Raw genomic sequence first — 16984 nt, 5'->3', positions numbered from 1 at the left:
TTTTAACTAGTAATTATCATATGAAGTTTCCATTCAACACTTAGGTTAGGATTTATACATGAATTCTAAAAATTCAACAAGCATTTATATAAATTCTGGATATAAAAACTTCTAAAAATATATAATTTATGCTTACAAAATAGTTGAATCATCCACTTTAATATTTAGCCATTTTTCCTTTACTCACTCTTTATTTTTTTCTTCTTTTATAACCTCACAATCTATCTTTGGTTTCCTTTCTAATAATTCTATTGAATTTAAGCTTCAATACTCCATAATTTATTCTTTGAACATTTGGATGGCTAGTGTTAGTTTATAAGATGGTGTTTAGCTTTCTTTTAAGTTCAATAAAATGAAAAAAATTATAGTTACTACTAAATATTTTACAATAGAGTACATTCCTCCCTTTCTATTGACAGCTCACAAGCATGATAACGCCAAAACTTGCGCGATTTTACCTATATGACTATGTAAAATTGTCATACTTAACTAACTTAATTGTTGGCCTACTTCACGTACTTAAATTGATAATTGCATTTTGGACCTTCTTTTTCTTTAGTTCTTTGACTTCTTTTCCTCTACTTCTTTCCATTCTTACATTATTTTAAAGCATCATTAATTATAGTAAATACAAGTTTTAGGGTGTTATAATAAGCATTTATAGACTTGTGATCATGAAGATTACTAGCCCAATTAGAGTTTCTACATCCATACAAGAGGAGATCATGAGAGATAATAAAGGATAAGTTAGAATGAGACATACCATGAATATAACATCAGATACACCATTACTCCTTAAAAAGAGCATGCATAAAGTGACAAACCTTATTAATTGCAAAGGAAATAACTGACTATGTAAACATAAGGTAAAATTCATGACTCAGGTTATGAGACTATGATAACTTTATAAAAAATAAAATGAAATAAATTAGCTCCATTTCTAATCAACCAGATGTTATAGGATGAAATTGAAATAAAAAATCATTTAAAAAAACTCAAAAAAATCTGACTTTAGTTAACCCATGTTAACTTTTCAAACTCGTGATCCAAGTTATGAAATTGGAATAGCCTCATATAAAGTAAATCAAAATAAATTAAGAAGCTAAATTTTTAATTACCCCAATATTGAATTATGAAATTGAAAACAAAATTTAATTAAAATAATACAAAAAATAACTCAAGTCAACATAGGTTAACCTACCAAATTCACAACTCAATTTATGAGATCATGATAACTCTACAGTAAGCAAATCAAGAAAAAAAAATTAATATCAATTCTCAATCAACTTAATATTAAAGAATAAAACTAAAAATAAATCAATTAAAATAGACCCGAAAAAAAAATCTAGACTTACTCGGGTTAACTTTTCAAACTCATGACCTAGGTCATGAGATTCAAATAACCTCATAAAAAAAATAAAAGAAAGATTATGAAACTCACTTCAAATATTGAACGATGAAATTGAAAAAAAAAATTCAATAAAAAAACACAAAAAATGACCCTAGTCAACCTAGGTTAAATTCGCCAAACTCGTGATCTAGATCATAAGATTAGAATAACCTCATTGAAATCAAATAAAAAAAATTCTAAAGCCTAATTCTAAATCAACCAAATGTTAAAGGATAAAATTTATAAAAAATCTATTAAAAAGGATAAAAACAAATATGAGCTAACTTGTCAAACATATAACTTAGTGCATGATATTACGATAATCTCATTAAAAGAAATTCAAAAAATATTATAAAACCTAATCTCTAGCAAATTCAATTTTGAAGGATAAAATTAAAAAAAAATTACAAATAAAAAAACTTCAATTTTGAAGGATAAAATTAAAAAAAATTACAAATAAAAAAATAATATGACTCATGAAGAAGGAGTTCCACTATATGAAAAGAAAGAAGGTAGGATTTTGGGGGTTGATGTTTGAAAGAATATGACCAAAATGGCTTTTGTTAGCAAAGAAAAAAAGGTAGTTCTCTTTCTTTCATAACGAATTCTCTTAGAAAAGCATATGATTGAATTCTATACTTTTACCTTCAAAGGATTAAGCATCATTAGTATTAGAGTAGCTAGCCTTTTCTTCAACTATGTCTTGAAATATAGTTAGTTCATACTAGAACGAGTGTTTAAGAATAAAATTCTAGAAAAACAAAACTTAAACCTTATAAAAAAACAAAAAAAACAAACCAACATATTATTTTATGGAATAATGTTTCTTGAGAAGGGAATAGTGATTTCCCCTCCTCTTATAATAAATGTTATAAATATAATAATTTTCCCTCCTTTTTTAGTACTAGTTTACCATGATAAAAATGCACTTTTAAGTACTAATCATCGGATAAAAAGTACAAGTTCGTGCTATGTTACAGGTCGGATAAAAAATAACATATATTAAGCCTAACCTATAGATTAACCAAGAAACCTCATTGTTGTATCACTAGTATAAATTTAAATTATATAGGAGTTGTTCTAATATGACCTAATTGACTTGGTGAGTTCAAAGACGACCTGAATGATATAAAAAATATTTTGTTAGCTTTAAAAAAATTAAAATGACATCATTTTTTTAAAGATTTAGATGTGATTTATTGGATCGACTCAAACTTCATGGCTTAACAAGTCAAATTCATTACTCAAGTTGTAGACTTCACTAGGTTTGATAAATTTGGTTTTTTTTTAAAAAAAATTATTTTTACTTAATTATATGATAAAAAAATATCCTCTTATAAAATCTTGCACATATCAAATATTATGATGTTTATTTGAGACGATGATAACCTTATAAAAAGCAAATTCAAAATTATGAAAATTAATTCAAAATCAACCAAATATTAAAGTTATTGAAAGAAAAAAGCCAATAAAAAAATTAATACAAACCCAATATTGAAAGTTGAAATTAAAAAAAATAAAAATCAAAGAAAAAAATAAAGAGAATAAAAAAATTAAAAACTAACAAAAAGCTGTCAAGCTAAGCTCCCAAGCTTGAGTGGCCTAGCATGCTCAAACCTTAAAAAAAAAACCTAGGTACGTGGGCCACCAGGTTTGCACGGTCTAGACCATATATTTTTTTTTTTTAAGGAAAAAAAAATAAAACATTGCTTATTATGAAAAATAACACATCATTTACTGCTTATAATTCAGCAACTATTATAATGGTTAAAAAATTAAGAAAATGTTTTTTCATGTAAAAATTATTTTTAAATTTATTTTCACCTTGAAGCACTTAATAAATACTTTTATACTCAAAACCAATTTATCAAGCGAAAAAAATATCCAAAAACAATTTAAAAATACAAAATCAAATCCATAAAAAAAAATTCTTGAGACCAATCTATGTTTTCATATAAGATGAAAGTAAAAAATAAAAACATCATTATTGAACTTTTTTTATCAAATAAAACCCTTTAATACCATGTTAAAATCATGACAATCGATTACTTTCTTTCTTACATCATTTTCCAATGAATTTCCCTTTCCTCTCTCAGCCATATTACTATGCTCTTACACATCAATTGTTAAACCTTATTGGATACTTTTGTGATATTAATTTGTGATTTCTGATGAGAGTGTTTGGAAACTCTTTTCTTTCGTTCTTGCAACAAATAAACTCGTTTATTGCCGATTTTAATGCGACTTCTGTTCATATCGATGATTCTTTACTGTACTTCAATTGTTCTGCGGTTTGCCTGTTTACATGAATTCTGTGATCATTTGAATCACAACCAATAAATCCCCATCAGTTAAGGTAAAAGAGATATGCTGAAGGCGTTCATTGCACTAAACATGTTATATATACAAAATATTTGGAGTTTGGATGATGAAAAAAAAAGTTTGAAATTGCCTGACTCTTCAGAAGGGATTTTTTTTGTTGGATAATCATCAAGAGTATATTTAGAAGGCCATAAAACCATTAGCGCTTCAGATGGGATTGGATGGAGAAAAGATTCGAAAAGGCTCTAGGTAGCAGTTGAGTCAACAATAATGCATCTCATTATTCAAGATTGATCCGGGAATGCCCTCCATCAAGCAAGAAACTGGAGGAATAGTGAGGGTTTGTGAATCTCCATATGCATTCCAACAATATGGATCCAGTACTGAATATCCTTCAGCAGGAAGAAGCTCAATATCTGAGAGTGTTATGTTGGTACATGGGAGGGAGTCACTGCACGCAAAATGTATTGGTGAACTGCGAATATTGTAAGTTCCCTTTATGTTTTCATAGAGAATTTCTGATACTGAAACGGCAGATGTTTGGTTGGCGCACCTCTTGGTGAGGCAGTAGAATTGGTCAATTATAATCGGATTCCTGACGTAGTCCATGTGAATATTACTGAATGTTATTCCTGATACTGCTCCTGATCCACCTTGCCATGTCTTGATCCTAACTCCATTATCCGAGACTCTAATCACCGAGTCCCTGACTGTGATATTGGAAACACAGGCTCGTGAATTGTGATTTCCTAGACTCCCGATGCTGGTTTTAATACGATCAGAGGGGAAATTTGCAAAAAGATTAACCTATAAGTCCAAGAAAATGTGACAGACAAAATTCCAAGATTAGAGCCTTATATATAACATTCTGTACATACCTGATTCCATGACTTGGTCCACATGTGATGTTCTCTATGTCCACATCAAAACAACCTGACCCTATTGATACACAATCATCGCCTATGAACAGGTGAATGTTGAACAATTTGATGTTAGTGAGCTTTTTGAGGGAAGCTGTCAATGGAAATGAGAAAGATTTATATGTTCTGACTAACCGTTAGAAATCACCGAATTATATATCCCAACACCATTGGTGTTCTCTATGTGAATTCCATCAGTGTTGGGACTTAAGGCAGGAGCGGTAATGTGAATTGATTCTACATGAACATTCTTGCAGTTGTCAAATCTGAGGTTGAACTGCGGGCTATTCTTGATTTTAAGTCCATGGATAGTTAGGTTTGAGCTCATGAAGAACCTTATGGCCTGTATTTCAAGTGTTAGGTTTTACTGAAAGAATTCAAGAATATTTTGAATTGGGCGTGAAAATAAAAGGTTCAAGTGTAGATGACTTACAGTTGGACTATCACAAGGTCCAGGCATTGTTGTTCCATTTATTCCCTGTGCCATAAACGTAAAGAATCAGCAACACGAAGTCGACCCAAATTTTTTCAGGCTGTAGAGAGTTTTTCAAGAAATGGCTTGTCAGGGATGCTAGTTTTTTTATCATATATTTACAAAATTAATGAGTTCCATTTATTCCTGGCATGAATCACTAACACAAAGCCAACCCAAATATTTCAGATTGAAAGAATTGTTTCAGCAGTACCTTGTGGGGTTTACAAGGAAGATCCCACCATTTCTCTCCTCTGCCATATATTACACCACCTCCTTGAAGTGACATTTCATTTATTCTGTAGAATACAAGCCATTGACGTCTGCTGTTCTTCTGTGGCCAAGAATCAGGTCCATCAGGTGGCATAAGAGTCCCATCAACCTTCTCAATGAACAGAATATAACCAATCAATTACCAGAATTAGTAAGTCTTTTCAAACCTTAAAAGGCACAAAGAAGAACCTGAAATGACTGGCAAATAATATTACCTGAAACACTAGACCATCTTTGCAAGGACCAGAGAAAATTGTAGATTGGATCATGAAATCAAAACCATAAGGAACAAGGATGACAGCAGGATCAACTTGGTTGCAGGCCGCATCCCATGCCATCTTGAACGCGTCCGTATCATCTATTATACCATCACCTATAGCCCCAAAATTTCGTACATCAAAAACTCCACTAGAGTTATAGCCACTCCCATCTGAAGGATCAGCGGACTCAGGTGGAGGCGTGGGAGGTTCGGAAATTGTGGGTGATCTGTGATTATTATTGTGTTTGTGGTGTTTTGTATGGTTATGCCACCTAGCTTGGGTGCAAAGGAAGAAGCAAATGAAAGAAATGCCAAATACTAGTAAAGAGAGACGAGAATGCTCCATGTTAAGCTCAACTTGGTAGATGTCTTAAATGGTGGAAACAAAAGAGAACTCTTCTAGAGTCTTTCCACTTGCCGGAACTCAAAAAAAAAAAAAATGTTTGAATTGCTTTTGCACTACGAATTATCATAAACTAGATAAAAAACTACCTGACAATTAATATTTGAAGTTGAAACAAGCAAGATGCTTGTTCAAGTGACCACTGCGTGCACTAGAGCAACTTGACAAAGACCAAGTTTGGCTTTGGAAAGTATACAGAGCCAGAAAGCCCTGTTTCCATATTTATAATAAGAGTGGATAGTGGAGGTGGCTTTGAAAAACACTTGCACCTTACCACTTCTTTTAATGGCTTTGGCGGCGGGAACCGACCGAGTTCCTTGTAGGCTTTGGCTTTTCTTTTTTTCTTTGAGAATGTGGAGTCTGCCGATGACTGTTCGGGAAAAAGGTCAAAGGAATAGCAAGAGTCGATAAGCCCCCGTGTTCCTCCCATAACTCTCACTTTCATCGGTCCCCAATTTGGTTATTTCAGCGATATCACGTTTTGTAATAGGTGTAAGTTTGACACCATACCTGTATGAGAGGATCGAAATTGATTTTGTGACTGGCACTGAAATTAGTGAAATCTCTTCCTAGATTTCAGCATTGTTTAAATTAAGCAGTGTAACAAATGAAGCTCTATCTGAAAACACCTCTGGTTTGGGGCCTATGTGCAGTTCAACACAGCTGATCAATAGACACATGCACTTATGGATGATGATGGCAAAACCCCTGCTTGTGGGAAAACAGATTAAACTGAATCATTTCCATGGCTCTTGAGCTGTATATGCATATGGTATTTTGAATATGATTATTAGTGATCAAGGAAATGTTTAGCCCAACACTTATGTTCTCCTACTTATGTATTGAAACATGGAAAATGCTTATTAGTTGTCAAAGGTCTTGTTACAGCATATTGCAGCATCTCCACAGAAAGAAACTTCCATCTCAGTGGGAAAAATAGCCTGTCATGTAAGCAATGGAATTGAAGGGTGAAAGGACAAATATTGGTAACCATCAGCTTTTTATTGAAATAGCTTAATCAACTCACTGTCACTTCAACCCCTTGTTTTGCAGTTAATACGCTCATGTACGATTCGAAAGATACAGAAAGGCAAACATCCACTTTCTGGAAGTGGTCGGCTTTAGGAACCGGAGGGTGAATGTCTGCCTAAAATTAATTTATCTTTCCTTGTAGTGGAAACTTCACTTGGAGCTCTGGTAAGGCTTGTTGAAGCTTATCTTATAACCGACCAGATCAATGCAAACATGTCTGATCATGGTTTCTCTCATCGCCCCTTTCGGTGATATATATCCACTGATGTCCACTTGAGGGGTTTAGTGCTTATTATCTGTACCCATGAACAGTTTTTAGAAGCATTTCTGCTAGTAATATGATTTTAGTATCCAATGACATAACATTTTCTGCAAGTTAATCAAAGCAGAACAGCACGCTAATTCAAAGTCATAATGATTGACACGTCCATTTCCAGTGATCTAAAGATCAAATGGTTAACGCGAAGATTGGTATGGATCACCTTGTTCAGCATTTCACTAAGGTTCCTATCATCTTGAGACTACATGCAGCATGGATTCTGTCTTCTGTAGTATATTTTTCATTTTACAAACTCTTAAAGTGGTGTGACGAAGCATGCTTAAATCAAAACAACCATTTGTTAAAATAAATCCATTATATCTTATTCGGTGTTGCCACCATACCTTCCGAATTCGGAATCTGTACCTGGCAGAATTCTCAATCAACAGAATGTCTTTTGCAACAGAACCCAGAACGTTTCAATTTACAAGTCATCGAACCCCCTTCTTGTCTCCTCTTTGAAAATCGTACTGCCTGGATTCCTGATTCATATCAAGAAGACCAAGTCTGCACCAATGCTATGGATACCACCAATGCTAAGAATAGATCGAATTCAAGCCTAGAAAGATTACTAAAGCTTGCTGAAGGCACAAGTAGGAAACGAATGACTGTCTCAGACTAGAGATTGTGGTTTATTAAAAAAAAAAAAAAAAAAAAAAAAAAAAAAAAAAAAAAAAACCAAACCATCTCCACTGCTATGCTTTGGGCTTATTAATCATTTCTCAGATCACTACGCCTGACATGGAGACGAGGCAAAATCCATCTTGATGTCCCATTATTCTTTATGAGCAGAAGATGCTATGGCGGTTCCATCATTACTCCCAGTCCACGCATGTCTAAAAGCGCTGTAGTTAGGAGCAAAAGTAAGCCATTGACGCTGCTCGCTTTTGAAATTTGGGACCCAACAAATCCGCCGCCTAACATGCCGACTAATGAAGTCTAATATTTTCAACCCCACATACAGAGTATTCATTTAATTCACTTTCTCAAATAAAACGCCATCCATTCTTAACCCTTCTAATACATTTCATTGAATAAATCCTGTACGGACAAGCCCCCGCTGGTCTACTTGACATCCATTAATCGTGCAAGGAGGATAGATCAAGCTGAGAATTATGGGTTGCTTAATCTGTTTTGCAGCCAAAAAAAATAAAAACAGAGGAAACAGAAATCTTCTTTCAATGTAATCCTTGGGATCGAATTGTAGCCAAGAAAATTACATAAGTTGCAACTTGTCTTTCACTTAAAGATTAAGGGTCAGTAATGCCATGGAGGTCTTAATAACATGCTACGCAGAGCCTTCTTTACCTGCTCTCTACACAAAGATAGAAGATGAACATAACTTCAAAATAATTATAAAAATGGAATAAATTAAACTGGGGATGCAACAAATAACACAGCTTGCATATGGTTCCACATTAAACAGGCCACTAGCTACTTCTCTACAGTGGAGCACCATTTTCTGCAAGGAGCATACCGCCAGAAAGGACAGCATCACAACCCAAGGAAGGCACACTGCTTTCTTGCATGTTCTGGGATCAGCTTGACAAGCATCTCAAATGGTACTCCTTTCAGCTCTGACACGTAGAGTAGAGAGAAATCAATAACAATCATAAACAGGAACTTCGAAGGAATTAATGGATGAATATTGAGAACAGGTCATTACCATGAGGCTTAAAGTTGAACAGTGGTGGAAGGATGCGTCCATTAGGTAAACGGGCATTAGGATCACGCAGCTCATCAAAGAAGGGATGGATCAAAGCCTCCAGCTGCATTACAAAATAAATTATAAGAATAAATAAATAAACCAAAAGCACTGTTACTAAAAAAGGGCAGCCACAAAACAAAAGCTTACAGCTAAAACCTAAAGAACTCGTTCATTCAATCGATGCTACACCACACATACAATAGAAAACACCACACATACAATAGAAAGCTCAACTACAAGTCAAGAAGGTGAATGCCTAATTGGGGTTCCCTGTTTCCCTAATATTCTGCAGAAAAGCAGGACATCTGGAACGGGGATTCCTGAGATCTGTTTCATGTCTTAAACGGTACAGCTGAGTCAATGACAAAAAGATGCATTATGTGCCTGGAACGACTTCAAGAAACAAAATACAAAGTGTCAAAAGGCATGAACCTGGAGGTATCTTTGTACAAGGACACCATATTTACAATCAGAAAAAGCAACAGAGTAGGTATTGAGGGAAGAAAAGGCCATTCAAAGAATAATTTTTCATTTCATCTAGCTGGAATTTTATACTCACAGCTGTGCTTCGGAGGTTTGGAGAGTACTGCAATAGTCTTGAGACAAGGTCCACAGCTTCAGGAGGCATGCGCTTGTGGAATATCTAGCAATCACAGGACGCAAAGAAGTGAAATTCAGATCATTTGTACGAGTTTATTTTGTAGAGACAAGGCAGAAGCAATATTTTCAGGTACCTTGTGCCATGGGTGAGCTTTAATTTGAGGAAATTTGAACTCTGTGTAATTAGGATTCATGCACTTGATTTCCTCCCTTGTCGGGGTACCCAAAACCTGCATGAGAATCACATAAATTGTAAGGGAAAAGAACTTACAGCACAGGCAGTTAAAGAAAGCTAGAAATTTCAAATCTCAGCAACATAACAAGGAATGCTTCCTCTAAGTTCATTATAATTAAAACTTAACCTCTTGACCAATTGTACTGGATCAGATGGTAGAAAAACTGAAAATGGATTTTTCTTATACAGACCAATCTAGAACTTTTTTAAGTATCAGAAACAATTATTACCTTTATAATTTCAACCAGCTGGTCCACTCCACTCTCACCCGGAAAGAGAGGCTGTCACCAATAAAAATATATGTTACTTGTATAATTTACTAACCCCAAAACAATACAGCTAAACAAACTTGTAAAAAAACAAAGCCACCTACCTGTCCAAGCAGTAATTCAGCCAGAACACATCCCGCAGACCAGATGTCAATGGCCGTGGTGTACTCAGTGGCACCAAAAATAAGTTCAGGTGCTCGATAGTACCTAGAACATATGTAAGATATGTTTGGTTCGCCTTTAACCTGTCAAAAGTCATCAGAATTAGAATAATATATCTTATATACATATCATAACTCAAAGAATGATAATAATTCCAGCACAGAAAAATCCATACCAAAACTTTTGCACTTCCAAAGTCACATAGTTTCACTTGGTGCGTATGTGGGTTCACCTATGACAAATAAAAAAAGGAGATTCACAATAGAGAAAGTAATAATACAAGCATTGAAATAGGATCAGAATATTACAAGAACACTACAATGCCATCTTAAAAGCACATTTAGTAGTTTGCTGCACAAATGTTCCACATTGCAGGTGCTACTCCAAGTAAAAGAAAAACCAGGCACCCTTGTCAACGTACCAATAAATTTTGAGGCTTTATGTCTCTATGGCACACTCCAATACTATTGTGAATGTAAGCAAGAGCTCTACAAATCTGTTGATGAGTAAGAAAAAAAGGATCAAATAAGAGCCATAAGCTAATAAACTCCACTTGTAAAAACACTTATCATATAACCTATATCTAGTGCATAACAAACACACTTCAAATAGGACAGAAAGCACATATACAACTCATACCTGATAAAAGTAAAGTTTGACATATATCAAAGGCATCCTTTGACTCATCTTATAGTAGTGTTTGATTACACGATGGATGGTCTCAGGGACATACTCAAGTACCAGGTTAAGATAGAGTTCATCTTTTTCAGTTGTTGAGAAGAAACAGTGTTTCAAAGACACTACATTAGGGTGGTCTAAAAGACGCATGGTTTGCAGCTCCCGGTTCTTGTACCTTTTATCTTGCAGAACCTTTTTTATAGCAACAGTTTCACCAGTCTCTAAACATTTCGCCTGAATACCCATACCACAGAGAAAAACGAAATAGCAGAAAATTTAGTGCCTCATCCAAACTGTATGAGAATCATACAGCTAAAAAAAAATGAATATTATATCTAGATAACAACTTACCTGGAACACTAGTCCAAAAGATCCATGCCCAACAACACGCTCAGCCATATAGCTTATTGTCTGCATTCATCAGGGATTAAATTATATCATCACAAAATGAAAACAACACTAGAATATATTTCACCAAGAGGCTAGAATTTAAAGATAATAACCTGCTTTGGCTGGCCATTTTTGCCACCAATAGTCGTGACGATTATATGACCTGTCTCGGTTCCATTACCATCAACCACAGCTGCTTCCATTTCCTGTCCAACATTAGACATTTTTCAACCAGGTAAATAATATAGAAACCAAGCAATCAACACAAGTGATGGGCAATGAAACAGATGACAATAGCTAGTTGGAGGAAATGGATAATAGCAAGTTGGAGGAGATGGCAGCTAGTATACCTTGTCATCACTAATTTTCATGCCATTCATCTCATCAGGCAACTTATCAATACCAGTTGTGTTTCCACGTGTATCTCGCAATCCAGAGGCAGGGACAACACTTACAGAAGCCATTTGCTCAAAAAAGAAAGTAATCAAGAAGATCCTCTTACAAATTCACCTTGCTAGCACCATAAAAATTCAGTAACTCACCTGTGTAAAAGACTAATCAAGGTTAGTTGTTTCATGTAAAAGAAACAGGGTACATCATCAATGCATATGCGGAATGAGTTACCCTTTGATATTAAATACAGTTTGCAAGCTGATAAAATATAGCTTTCACACAACAACAATCTTCACAAGGAAGAAGAACAAAAATAAATGCATAAGGAGCCATCCATGCAAAGTGCCAGCATTACAGCATGTCGACTGGCATTCTACTTAAATTCATGCAATGTGCTGTTATTAAGACTTTAGTAAGATCTCAAAGAGTTAATTAAAAAATTCCATGTTGAGAAAGAACTCTGACAATGAAAAACAAAATGTCATAAAAGATTATTTTGTAGTAACAAAATAATTTTGCAACCAAATCATCTGCTTCTTACAGACCCTAAATAGATAGATTTGAAGATCAATTAGACTTGGGATAATAGATACTGTCAAAGGTTAAGAAATTAATCAACTTAAAATAGAAATTAATAGCCAAACTCCATTGGACACAAAGTTGCAAGTCAAGCTCCTATCAGCACTCAAGTAAACAGTCAAACACTAAAATTCATGCGTTATTCTGACACTGAAAACGGCAAGGAAAGGTGAAAGATATTTAATTTCTTTCACCATACACACAAATCATTAATCTCAAACAAGTTTGGAGTGGCTAACCCACATCGTTAGTTTAGGCAGTTTTTTCTCATCTCTCTGCTAACCTCTGCCAACAAAAGGCATAAGACATAGCAAAATAAGTTTAACTGAGATGGGTTTTTGCCAGAGAAGCCAAAACGGAAGTTTGCTTGAGATGGGATTTATTAAGTTTTAATTTCTTTCCACTTAAACAAAAATGCAAGTTTTTTTAATAAAAAATGTAAGCTTGTTTTTGAAAAGCCACCCGCTAAAACACATTTTAAGTAGAGAGAGGCCAAGCAAAATTAAATGAGAGGATAACGAAGATCCACAAGACTCACAAATTCTGTGTAATTACCACAAGAGGAAAAGGATAAAACAGCATAAACTACCAAGTAGTAAAAGAAATAAAAGTAAAGATCCTTCCTGATGCACACACAGATCAAAGCATAACAATGTAAATAGCCTGATCCAGAAACTAAAAACAAAAGGACTCAACTTCAAAAAAAGAACCAGCTTGTAAGAAATCCATCAAAAATAAAAATGAGCAAAAAGAAAAAAGAGGAACTTACCTAGACTTGCAGATCAGGTCAAGAAATTGAGGGGATGAAGGGAGGGTATTGCAGGGAGAGGCGAATTCATGACCGGTTTTCAACAAGCAAAATGCTTTAAAGAATCGATTATGGCTCTAGAGAGAGAGAAGAGGGGGGGAAGAAAGAGAGAGGGTCAGGACAAGGTAGTTTGATGTAGCTTTCTTTGGTTTGGATTTTGGAAAGTTTTTACCAAGTACTACTCTATTTTGTTCGGCACAGATAGAGAAAGAAGCCATAAATAAGTGTGTTGTTCTTGTATTTTTCACTTTCCTTCTTTTTGACCGTTCAACACTGGCCGGGACCCCACTCTTCCACTTTCCCTGTCTCCTCTCTGTTTCTTTTTTTTTAATTATTATTATTATTATTATTAAAAGGAGAGAAAAGCTGTAGAAACCAAGGCTTAAAAAACCTTGGAGTAACAACTCCAGACGCATGATTAGCAGGTCAATCTGCAATTCTATTAGCTCCGTGATATGACCAGCCATGGGCGTTGAAAAAGAAGACAGCTTCCTATAATCACCCTGTAAAGATGTCGAAGAAGTTAAAGATGAGCACCTACAGCAGAAGCAGGCTCCACCAAAGCCTTCCTGTATCCTTCATTCCAGCCTCTCTCCAGTCCTAACAAAATACCCTAAATCTCAGCTCACAACACTGAACGAACACCAATGTGATGAGGCTTCCCGCAGTGGCAGTAACCAAGATCTTATTAAAGGCCCATCAGTGTTCAACTTAACCCAGCTTTTGGATCGCCCAACCAATGACTAGTTCATGGCGGACAGCAGCTGGATTAGAAGCGGCAACAGCAGCAGCAGCACTATTCACCACTTTTATGGAATAAGCAAGAATGCGTATGGGATTATTTGGAAAGGAAAAGCTAGCTTCAAACGAGCTTTTATTTCTTCAACACCATAAGTAACAGCAGCAGCGAACACCAAACTAATACTGCACTGTCCTTAACAGCCCTTAGAATCCGAAGATTAAAACGCATCCAGTCCCGAATTAAGCTTAAAAAAATTGCCCCCGCTGCTGTAAGAAATCCTCATTGACAATTCTGTGAGCACGAGACAGTAGCGCACCCTCACCTGGCACCCATGGCTCCAGCCAAAACGGACAAGAAGGCCATTCCCTGGGGTCCAATGAATGTTTTGCCTCAAGATCCTAATTTTTGACAAGCTCCTCCAAAGATCTGATGCCCCTGCAGTAGAAATATCCACAGAAATAGGATGGAAACTAGATAATTCACCGTTACATTCAATTTTTCTTAATGTAAAAATAAATAATAAAAAAAAATTAATCTTAAACTCAAAATATAAATACAATGCAGGGGATATTAAAAAAAAAAATATTTGGTTTAAGTATTTTTCAATCATAAAATTATGATATATTTATAATTTTAATCATAAAATTATGATAACTTTATAAAAAAATAAAAAAAAAATTATAAAGATTAATTTTTAATTAACCTAATATTAAAGAATAAATTTTAAAAAATAACAAAAAAACATATTCTAGTCAACTTTATATAATAAATTTATAATTTATATCATGAAATCATGATAACTTCATATAAATTAAATTAAAAAAATCATGAAACTCAATTTTCAACGAACTTAATGCAGAAGAATAAAATTAAAAAATAAATTAAAAAAATAACTCAAGTCAACTCATACTAACTTGTTAAACATATAACCTTAATCATGAAATTGAGATAATTTCAAAAAAAACTACAAAGCTCCACTTCTAACATATCAAATGTCAAAAGTTGAAATCGAGAAAAGAAATTAAATTCATAAGACCAAGATAACTCTAATAAAAACAAATTAAAAAATACAAATCTTAATTTCTAAACAATCTAATATTAAAAGATAAAATTAAGAAAAAATAAATAAATAAATAAGAAGAAAATTGAGTTGTTAAAAGATAAAATTAAATAGAAAAATATTCAATTAAAAAAACAAAAAAATAAATCGAGCCAACCTTGGTCACGCCTAGATTAACCTACCAAACATTTGACCCGGGTTATAAGATCGAATTACTTCCATGACAAGCAAATTAGAATAAAGCATGAAGCTCAACTTTAAAAGCAAATTAGAATAAAGCATGAAGCTCAATTTAAAAAAAAAAAGCTAAGAATAAATAGAGTTAACTTCTGAAACTTCACTCAAGTTATGAAATTAAGATAATCACATAGAAAGCAAATTGAAAAATAATTATGGAACCTAATTTCCAAACCAACTCAATGTCGAAGAATATAATTAAAAAAAAATAATTAGAAAAAATGATCCAAAAAAATCAAAGTCAACCCGATTTAACTTGTTAAATCTACGATCTAAAACATAAGATCAAAATATATTTATAAAAAGGAAATCGAAGAAAACTATGAAACCACTTCTAACATATTTAATATTGAAAGTTGAAATTAAAAAAAAATTCATTAATATTGAAAGTTGAAATTAAAAAAAAAAATCCATAGGACTGATATATAAACTAATTAAAAAAGAAATCTTCACAAAATAATCTAAAATTGAATGATAAAAAACTATAAAAAATAAAAAATTGGGTTATTTTTTGTGAGTGTTTGGCTTTATGTTTTGAAAGCGCTTTTAAAAAAATTTAAATTTTTTATTTTTTATTTTTCTTTAAATTAATGTATTTTTAATGTTTTCATATCATTAAATTAATGTATTTTTAATGTTTTCATATAATTTTTTATGTACTGATGTTAAAAATAATTTTAAAAAATAAAAAATTATTTTAATGTATTTTGTAATGAAAAATACTTTAAAAAATAACTATTATCACGCTCTCAAACACCTTAAAAAAATAATAAGAAAAAAATATTATTATAATAAATAATATTTTATAGATGTAGCAACAGGAATTTAGTAAAATGCTTTAGTATTTTGTTAATTAAAGTTGGATATGCAGCGTGGTTGTTGTGCTAGTGAAGAAGTTGTTTGAGAATATGGTGCAAACTATATTTTTAAAAAATTCAAAAAAAATTAATAAATTTTTTTTTATGTTTTGGATCATTTTGATACGTTGATATCAAAAATAATTTTTAAAATATAAAAAATATTATTTTAATGCATTTCAACATAAAAATTATCAACTCACTTGTAAAAAATCATTAACATTAAAATCAATTTGTTTCCTCCTCAAAATATAAACATCTGAATGATTTCTCTCTCCTCCCTTTCTTTCCATTTCTTAACATACAAGGCTTAAAATACAATAAAAATAAAATTTAGAATCTAATCATAAAATTCTCAAACAATACAAATCAAAATAACACAAAAATTTAAAACTCTAGGGGCTAAACTGTTGTTGCATTTCATCCCAAGCACGAATGGATCCTGGTCTCAAATTTTATAGCCATGTTTTAGCTTTATCTTTTAATGAAAAAAGGAAAAGCTTTAATCTGATGATGTTCATGCTACAATTTGAATCATTATATGTGTTACAAACCTCCTCAAATTCCCTTAAATGCAAGTATGGATTTTCCAATTCAAAACCATAAAAATAAGGTAAAAGTTGAATAATACCTGGTTTAAAATTAAAATGAGATGCATCGGGAGGAAAAACTATGCATGATGGTGCACTTGTTCTTGTGGGATTCATGTGGTCTCTAAGTGTTCTAGCACGGTTATTCTCATTATTCTCATTATGAAGTGATTGATTATCTTCTTCGGCCATATTTTCTGAAAATGATGAGGATACCCTACAAAGTCTACCACTTGATGTACGTGACCACACTCTCATGCACGTGTAGGAATAAAAAAAAAAAAAA

At 33.1% G+C, this 16984-nt stretch overlaps 2 protein-coding genes across 5 annotated transcripts; both read right to left on the bottom strand.

Annotated features, from left to right (window-relative positions):
* Positions 1 to 3741: 3741 nt before the first annotated feature.
* On the bottom strand, positions 3742 to 6871 carry LOC105109980 (Pectin lyase-like superfamily protein). Of its 2 annotated transcripts, XM_011004866.1 has the most exons (7): positions 5593 to 6871; positions 5319 to 5486; positions 5066 to 5110; positions 4768 to 4975; positions 4591 to 4672; positions 4266 to 4475; positions 3742 to 4163 (listed from the first exon to the last, which is right to left on the bottom strand). In XM_011004866.1, the coding sequence occupies exons 1-7, from the start codon at positions 5980 to 5982 to the stop codon at positions 3974 to 3976; spliced, it is 1293 nt and encodes a 430-aa protein (XP_011003168.1). In that variant the 5' UTR covers positions 5983 to 6871; the 3' UTR covers positions 3742 to 3973. The 2 variants fall into 2 exon arrangements, with proteins under 2 accessions (XP_011003168.1, XP_011003167.1); XM_011004865.1 differs by having other exon boundaries at positions 3742 to 4475; positions 5593 to 6870.
* A 1549-nt stretch (positions 6872 to 8420) lies between these two features.
* LOC105109979 (shaggy-related protein kinase alpha-like) lies at positions 8421 to 13417 on the bottom strand. 3 transcript variants are annotated; one of them, XR_839381.1, is made up of 14 exons: positions 13174 to 13417; positions 11783 to 11974; positions 11546 to 11638; positions 11394 to 11453; positions 11004 to 11276; positions 10786 to 10860; positions 10540 to 10596; positions 10307 to 10447; positions 10164 to 10214; positions 9833 to 9928; positions 9658 to 9741; positions 9057 to 9159; positions 8819 to 8967; positions 8421 to 8705 (listed from the first exon to the last, which is right to left on the bottom strand). XR_839381.1 is itself a non-coding variant. In XM_011004864.1 (14 exons), the coding sequence occupies exons 2-13, from the start codon at positions 11894 to 11896 to the stop codon at positions 8885 to 8887; spliced, it is 1230 nt and encodes a 409-aa protein (XP_011003166.1). In that variant the 5' UTR covers positions 11897 to 11974; positions 13174 to 13417; the 3' UTR covers positions 8421 to 8705; positions 8868 to 8884. The 3 variants fall into 3 exon arrangements, 2 of the variants coding, with proteins under 2 accessions (XP_011003166.1, XP_011003165.1); XM_011004864.1 differs by having other exon boundaries at positions 8868 to 8967; XM_011004863.1 differs by having other exon boundaries at positions 8537 to 8967.
* Between the last annotated feature and the right edge of the window lie 3567 nt (positions 13418 to 16984).

Source organism: Populus euphratica, unplaced genomic scaffold (genome assembly GCF_000495115.2).
Source record: "Populus euphratica unplaced genomic scaffold, PopEup_1.0 scaffold235.1, whole genome shotgun sequence".
In the NCBI taxonomy this organism is placed as follows: domain Eukaryota; kingdom Viridiplantae; phylum Streptophyta; class Magnoliopsida; order Malpighiales; family Salicaceae; genus Populus; species Populus euphratica.
This window is presented reverse-complemented; position numbering and strand designations above follow the sequence as displayed.

Bases quoted from the DNA above. Each gene is read 5' to 3' on its own strand.
- LOC105109980 (XM_011004865.1), bottom strand. From the start codon at position 5,982: ATGGAGCATTCTCGTCTCTCTTTACTAGTATTTGGCATTTCTTTCATT. The intron at 5,111-5,318 runs GTACTGCTGAAA...TTTATGGCACAG, and splicing joins TTCCTTGTAAACCCCACAAG to GGAATAAATGGAACAACAAT. The intron at 4,976-5,065 runs GTAAGTCATCTA...CTTGAAATACAG, and splicing joins GACCTTGTGATAGTCCAACT to GCCATAAGGTTCTTCATGAG.
- LOC105109979 (XM_011004864.1), bottom strand. From the start codon at position 11,896: ATGGCTTCTGTAAGTGTTGTCCCTGCCTCTGGATTGCGAGATACACGT. The intron at 11,277-11,393 runs GTAAGTTGTTAT...ATGGGTATTCAG, and splicing joins CTTTTGGACTAGTGTTCCAG to GCGAAATGTTTAGAGACTGG. The intron at 10,861-11,003 runs GTATGAGTTGTA...ACTCATCAACAG, and splicing joins TCAAACTTTACTTTTATCAG to ATTTGTAGAGCTCTTGCTTA.